The sequence below is a fragment of the Rutidosis leptorrhynchoides genome, chromosome 3, assembly GCF_046630445.1.
Source record: "Rutidosis leptorrhynchoides isolate AG116_Rl617_1_P2 chromosome 3, CSIRO_AGI_Rlap_v1, whole genome shotgun sequence".
Taxonomy (NCBI): Eukaryota; Viridiplantae; Streptophyta; class Magnoliopsida; order Asterales; family Asteraceae; genus Rutidosis; species Rutidosis leptorrhynchoides.
The window spans coordinates 162,637,541-162,645,312 of record NC_092335.1 but is presented as its reverse complement, the minus strand read 5'-3'; the positions used below and the strand labels follow the sequence as shown (position 1 = coordinate 162,645,312).

At 34.0% G+C, this 7,772-nt stretch overlaps 1 protein-coding gene across 1 annotated transcript; it reads right to left on the bottom strand.

The window, feature by feature from the left end:
• Nucleotides 1-2,608: 2,608 nt before the first annotated feature.
• LOC139900558 (isocitrate dehydrogenase [NADP]-like) lies at nucleotides 2,609-5,858 on the bottom strand. Its single transcript, XM_071883325.1, has 8 exons — nucleotides 5,780-5,858; nucleotides 3,917-4,008; nucleotides 3,716-3,819; nucleotides 3,563-3,631; nucleotides 3,358-3,363; nucleotides 3,100-3,252; nucleotides 2,924-3,046; nucleotides 2,609-2,714 (listed from the first exon to the last, which is right to left on the bottom strand). Exons 1-8 carry the CDS (start codon nucleotides 5,856-5,858, stop codon nucleotides 2,609-2,611), a joined length of 732 nt encoding a protein of 243 aa, XP_071739426.1.
• Nucleotides 5,859-7,772: the final 1,914 nt, after the last annotated feature.

The following is a 7,772-nucleotide window of genomic DNA, read 5'->3' as shown; positions in this document are numbered from 1 at the left end:
TAAGGAGAAACGTCACAAACTCCAAGAAAAATAAGAAAAAGGAATATTTTTGGGCTACAGCACACAGTCAAAAGGCTATCATGTCTATAACCTAAATACCAATAACATCGTGATTAGCCGAGACGTGGAGTTTGACGAAGACGCTTCTTGGAACTGGGAAAAAGATAAAGTTGAAAAACAAACATATCTGCAGCGGATATCTATTGAAACTCCAGCTCAACAACCACTACAAACGGAGCATTCTAGTGATGCAAGTACCGGAGAAACGAGCCCTACTACTCCAACTTCTCCGATGGTCACATTACCCATAGCGCAAGAAGATTCAAGTTCGGAGTCATCACCTGGAAGAGTTAAAAAGTTAGCAGAGGTGTACGAGACTTGCAACTTCACAACAATAGAACCTGAAAGCTATGAAGTTGCATCCAAAGATGAAAAGTGGGTGGCTGCTATGAACGAAGAAATCAGAATGATCGAGAAAAACAACACATGCGAGTTAGTTGATCATCCCGAAGATAAAGAAATCATTGGAGTTAAGTGGGTTTACAAAACAAAGCTCAACCCTGATGGTTCTATACAAAAACACAAAGCAAGGCTAGTAGCTAAAGGCTATTCACAACAACCAGGAGTTGACTACAACGAAACTTTCGCACCTGTAGCTCGACTGGATACTATAAGAGCACTTGTGGCGCTAGCAGCTCAACGAAGGTGGAAGATTCACCAACTAGATGTGAAATCAGCCTTTTTAAATGGATTTCTCGAAGAAGAAATATACGTAGAGCAACTACAAGGGTTCATCCAGAAAGGAAAGGAAGATCAAGTTCTAAAGTTGAAGAAAGCCTTATATGGACTTAAACAAGCACCACGTGCACGGTACAGTCTCATTGATAGCTACTTCACAAGTTCAGGGTTCAGGAGGAGTCAAAGTGAGCCCACACTCTACATTAAAACCCAAGGTAACTCTGACACTCTTATTATTTCCTTGTATGTTGATGATCTTATATATACGAGAAAGAACGAGAGAATGATACAAGAGTTTAAAGAAGATGAAAACATTCGAGATGAGTGACCTTGGTTTGATGCGCTATTTTCTTGGCATCGAAATCAGTCAAGAAAAGGAAGGCATCTTCATATGCTAAAAGAAATACACAGAAAATCTCCTGAAAAAGTTTAACTATACGGTTGTAAAACCGTAGCCACGCCACTAGTTGCCAATGAGAAGATAAGACAAGAAGATGGATCGGAGAAAGCGGATGCTTCAAGATTCAGAAGTCTCATTGAAAGCCTACTTTATCTGACAGCAACAAGACCAGACATCATGTACGCAACAAGTCTACTATCCAGGTACATGAAAAACCCTACACAAATACATTATGGAGCTTCTAAAAGAATTTTAAGATACTTGCAAGGTACCATGGACTACGGAATATGGTACAAGACCACTATAGACTCGAAGCTTCATGGATACACTGATAGTGATTGGGCCGGATCGGTGGATGACATGAAAAGTAATTCAGGATACACATTCACACTTGGATCTGGTGTATTCTCATGGGCATCAAAGAAACAAGAAACGGTAGCACAATCGTCAGCCGAAGCTGAGTACATCGCAGCCGCTAACTCAGCTAATCAAGCTATATGGATAAGAAGAATACTAGAAGACATGGACGAGAAACAAGATGAAGCTACAAAAATATTTTGCGACAACAAGTCTGCAATCGCGATTGCAAAGAATCCAGTATTTCATGGTAGAACAAAACATATTGATATCAAATATCACTTTCTACGAGAAGTCTCGGCCAAAAAAGACATCGAATTAAAATACTGCAAAACTGAGGAGCAGATTGCAGATATTTTCACAAAAGCGTTGCCAGGACCCAAGTTCGAGTTCTTACGCAACATGCTCGGAGTAACACCGAAATACATTAAGGAGGAGTGTTAAAATTACTAATGTATTTCTAGAGTTATCTAGAATTAATTAGATAACTAATATATAATTAGTAACTAGATATTTAGGAGGATGTGGTAGAATTGACTAGAAATATGGTTAGTCAAAAATATCATAAGTTACTAGATATATAGTAATCGACATTGAGGCCTATAAATAGGCAAATGGGTCTTGCATCATGAAATGTACTCAAGAAACTTCAATCAATAAAAAAGTCTTATACAAGTCATCCATCCAATCTCTTCTAATTACAAACCGTCCCCTCTTTACATCAAAATTCAATATCATCACTAATTCAATACATCTAATATACAACTAATCATCACTTTTATAAATCAAAATCTATTACTATTCTAACAGTTATAATTCTTCAAAGCAAAATATAAACCTTTATAATAACGATATCCAATCGATATAGGCAATGTTTGTAAAATAGCTTTGTAGAATCCGATCATATGAGCAACCCATTGAACTAATAAAACCAAGTATCTATTTCGAGAATCGATTTTACACAAAAGGACACTCAAACAAAGAGAACAAAAGCATATAAATCTTTTTCGTCGGTTATTACTCTCAAATGTCCACGCACTTACCTGCATATCAACAAATTTGACAAACAAAAGACTTGGTTGATCATAAAATGTTAAATAATTAATAAATAGATTAGGACGATACATACAGTGCCGATTTGCCCACAACTCTTGCTTTCAGCTCGTTTGCTACAGCGTCAATAAATTCTTCAGTGTTCAAGTAGTGCTCCCTACTCATCCTGAATAACAAAAACAATATAACACTAACAAATCGAATTCGGGGCATTTTATGAAGATTCCAATCCCTCTTCTATAATCTTCCAAGTTATTATAAATTAATAAGTGATATTATTATATAGGGTTTGGTTACTCGGTGAAAACATTCCTTATTTAAGTCATAGTAAGCCAAAAGTATTCAATTAGTCAGAGTCAAGTCAAACTAATTTACTTGGAACCATGAATAATGAGTGCAAGATCCTTAGTCATCTTCCCAGATTCAATGGTGCCAATACATGCAGCTTCTAGCTTCTCAGTGAACTCCAAAAGCTTAGAGTTGTTATCCAACATTGCCCTAAAATAACACAAATTTATATTCATCAGCTCAAACAAATCAAAAACTTTTACCTATGGGCTAGCCCACGAGTCCAAGCCAAGATAGATGCTATGCCGTTATAAAACCAGAAGAAATTAAATGTACGCGCAAACAAAATAAATTGAATAATTAAAACGTTTTTTTTCTGAGGGCTTACCAAGACTGATGTCATCAAGCCGAGAGATCTGAACCATGTAAATGTGCAATTATTTTTAAGATGTTAATTAACAATTAAATGAAATACATTTAAGATAGTGGTGGGCGGTGAAGATGATTAATATTTAGATTACCTTGTGCTAACATATCACTTTGCACATCACCATCATAGTTTTTGCATGCCCATACATAACCTCCATCACTCTTAAGAGCGTAAGCAACCATATCATTAATGAGACGGTGTTCATACCGACAAATTATTATATATACAAAAAGATGATAATGATGATTGCAAATTAAAAAATTAGGACACTAAAAAAACAAAATTTAACTACTAACCATATTGCAGCAGCCTCAAACTTTGATTGCCAGTTGCTTTCATAAACTTCTTGGAAAATATACTTGAATCTTTATCAGAAAATAAAATAAAACAAAAGTAGGTAACAGATTTTCATTCAGTAAATGTACGTATGACAAATGAATATAACATACCTTCCATCATATTTCTTAAGAATAGTGTTCTTGGTGCTAAGATAAAGTGGCCACTTTTTCTGATAAGCCCTGTTCATTGAGGGCTCCGCAAAAGCAGTGATCGACTATTCAACAAAATGAAATTTAATATCATGTTTAACGCTCGATATACGGATCAGAAAACTAATCTAGAAAACAAACAGATTTAAAAAAAGAAAATACCTCGTCAGTGTTGTACAGTGACAAAGCTACCCCTCCAGCACCAGCGAGGTTGTAAACCTCCAAGTCTATTTTTTCACCTTCTCCTTCTGGAACTGCAAAAAGAAATTAAAATTAATAAATTCCAAATAAAATGTAATAAAAAAAACATGACAGTTTTTTAATGGAATGACAAATTTCTGATTATTATCTAAGATATAAAAAAACCCTAAACCCTAAACTCTAAAGCGGGCTAGATTTTACTTCACAAAACATGAAGAAGAAAAAAAACGTTAACATTCTTCACGATCAATATTATCTTGAATGTTATTTTTGTCGATCGTTTTCCCACCTAAATAATAACATTCATCACAAAGTGTCTTTTTTAAATGTTCATATTTTCGTGTGATCTTGATGCATGAAAAAAAAATTCCAGAAAAATCGAATTTGTTTTTTTTTTTGCTTCCCTCCGTTTCTCCCCGATTGGTTACTTCCCCATTCATCCTGCCCCTATTGATGTGCTTAATCTATCGCCACTATATGAGTTTTGGAATTAGGTATCTCATTTGCCTCTATTTAAAGATATTTGTAAATTATATTTGTGAATCGTTCTTTATTGTGTGATTATCTTTGACATTATAGGTGTACTGATGATCATAAAGTATGGTATTTAAAGATATTCGTAAATTATATTTGTGAATCATTATTTTGTGTGTGATTATCTTTGACATTATAGGTGTACCGATGATCATAAAGTATGGTAGATGGTTAATGGTGAAGGAGAGCTATTTAAAGAATAAATTTGAGTGTGTATGCTAGAAATTTGTAGATCGGCTCTGGCGATGGTTATAGAGGTCAGTCGCATATCCAATGAAAGTACAAACCTGATTAGATTTATTCATTTTCCGGTGATGTTTGTTTATTTTTGCAAAAAGTAACAATGTTCATTTGAATTGAGTATCCTCGTCAACGCTTTCATTGATATTAAAGCAGGAAATGTATTTTTATCAATTACAAATTTTGTAGTTTCTTGAAGACGCATAAGGTTTTCGATGAAACGTTAATGGCATATACTGACAGTTTTGGATCCGTTACAATTTTAATCAGGTGAAATTTTCTGTATGTTAGTGCATATTTTGTAATCCCTAGTTCCATGAACTTTAACGTTTTATTTGATCATGTTGTAACCTGCAATATTGTTAAACGTTTATTGTCGAGTTGTTATTTTATATTTGTAAACGTTTAAATGTAATCTGTAATGTTACTCGACAGTCGGCCGACTGACATAGTCAGTCGACCGACTGTCAACCACAGTCGACCGACATAGGAACTGAGGTATTTAAGCCAAGTTAATCTCCACTAATTTGGTTAATCACTCTGAATATTTTTCACACACAAGAACAGTTCCAGGTCGGGTCTCTCTCAAACTTCATGTCCAAATACCACAGAATGTCAGTCTAGGCTTCGTGTTTATCAAGATCTAATCTTGGTTTGACTCGTACGAACCCGAAAACCTATAGATATTCGTTTAAGCTCGCTCTAGTGTTATTCCGCCTCTAGATCGTGTTAGGTTGATTCTAAAATCCTCTCCCAGCGTCTACAAAGTGGTATCAGAACCTTGGCTTGCTGAATCAATTGTTTTAAACGAGTTCTTGGTATATTTTTGGGTCAAAAATTGGTTTTGGATTGAATTTTGCATACTTTTACGTTAAACTTTTACAGTCGACCGACTTAGGTGTCAATCGACCGATTTTCATATATTTCGACCGATTGTCACTAGTTCGACCGATTGACGTTAGTTCAACCGATTGTCTTAAAACCGACCGACTTTAGTTCTAAATCGACCGACTTTAGTTCTAAACCGACCGACTTTAGTTATAAACCGACCGATTGAAGAAACATTGACCGATTGAGAAAAGTAATACCATTTGGCTAAATGTAAACAGAACTTCGACCGATTAACCATTGACAATCGACCGACTGTAACTGTTCATCGACCGACTGTCAACAACAGTTGACCGACTTTGGATCAGATTCAACCTTAATTAATTTTAACGATGTCTGATCAGGCAATGGCAATTACTTCCGGCGTTCAAAACATTTTACTATCTGATAGTGAATCAGGCAGTGCCAATCGTGCTCCTAGACTTGATAATACAAATGATTACATTAGATGGAGGTCTAGGTTTATGAATTACATTAGAGGCCTTGATCCTAGAATGTGGGATTTGATACAACATGAATATAAAGAGCCTTTAGGTACTGATGGTAATAGTAAAAAGTATGAAGATTACAGCGTGACAGAAAAAGAAACATATGCCTTAGAATGTAGATGTTATGCTCAATTGACTCAGGGTTTAGATGGTGATATTTATCATCAATATCAAATGCACTTAACATCTTATTCTCTTTGGAATGCTATTAAGATAGGTGTAGAAGGAAATAAGGCGTATCGTGAAAAGAAAGCTAAAGTAATTGATGTGCGCAGAGGTGTATATGAAATAGCTTATATTTTACTAGGAAAAACTATTAAATACGATACAATTTTACACAAGATATTTATTTATTTATAGAATGGATATACTTAAACCTTGCTACAACACTTATAGGCAGTGTACCTAATCGTACAGTAGTGTAGTTTTTAGTAAGTCCGGTTCGTTCCACAGGGAAAAATCTTTAAACAAAGCTTAACGCTATATTAGTTTAATTTATAAAAATACAAATATATATATATAAGTAATATTATTATTATAAAAGGGGGTTTTTACCGTCTAATGACCGGTTTGTCGATTTTTAAAACTTTAGTCGCAGTTAAAACCTAATGTAAAATAATAAAAATAAATATAACTTAATTTAAAGCGTAAAGTAAATAACGATAATGAAATTGCGATAAATAAAAGTGCGATAAAATAAAATTGCGATAATTAAAAAGTACGATAATTAAAAGTGTAATTAAATACAATAACAATAAATAAAAGTGCGATAATTAGAAGTGCAATTAAATATAAAATAAAGGAAATTAAATATGAAATAAAATAATTATGCTTATTTAAACTTCCGTAATCATGATGTTTGACGTGTTGATTTTAGTTTTATGCCCATGGGTTAATTGTCCTTTGTCCTGGATTATTTAATATGTCCGTCTGGTTTTTGTCCATAACAGTCCATCAGTCATAAATATAAAGTGCGAGTATCCTCGCCAAATTATCCTTATACCCGAAGTCAAATATTCCAACTAATTGGGGACTTAAACTGTAACAAGGTTTTAATACTTTGTTTAATAATTACACCAGGTTATCGACTGCGTGTAACCCAAGGTTTTAATACTTTGTTATCAATTATGCCAAGTATCCTTGTACATAATTTCACCCCTGTTTTAATAATTCTAGTGACTATTAATCCATTCCCGTGTCTGGTTAAATGAACGATTATTCGTACATATAAATACCCCGCCCATCGTGTCCGATCGAGTGTATATGGTTATTTATAGGGACGTCCAATTGTAAATCTTTATATTAAAATTAACAAACTATCATTTAGTTAAACAAATATAAAGCCCATTAATAGCCCACAGTCTAATTTCCACAAGTGTCGTTCTTTTGTCCAAACCCCAATTATGGTACAAAGCCCAATTACCCAATTTTAGTAATTAGCCCAACATCATGATTACTTCGGATTAAATAAGCATAATAATAACTTAGCTACGAGACATTAAATTAAAAAGGTTGAACATAACTTACAATGATTAAAAATAGCGTAGCGTTACACGGACAGAATTTCGACTTACACCCTTACAACATTCGCTAACATACCCTTATTATTAGAATTAAAATTAAAATTAAAATTAAAATTATAATATATATATATATATATATATATA

Excerpts from the sequence above, each read along its gene's own strand:
- LOC139900558 (XM_071883325.1), bottom strand. The coding sequence starts at position 5,858 with ATGGTTAATCGGTCGAAGTTCTGTTTACATTTAGCCAAATGGTATTAC. Across the intron at positions 4,009-5,779 it reads GGTCAATGTTTCTTCAATCG|TTCCAGAAGGAGAAGGTGAA; the intron begins GTCGGTTTATAA and ends TTCTTTTTGCAG. Across the intron at positions 3,047-3,099 it reads ACTCGTGGGCTAGCCCATAG|GGCAATGTTGGATAACAACT; the intron begins GTAAAAGTTTTT and ends GTGTTATTTTAG.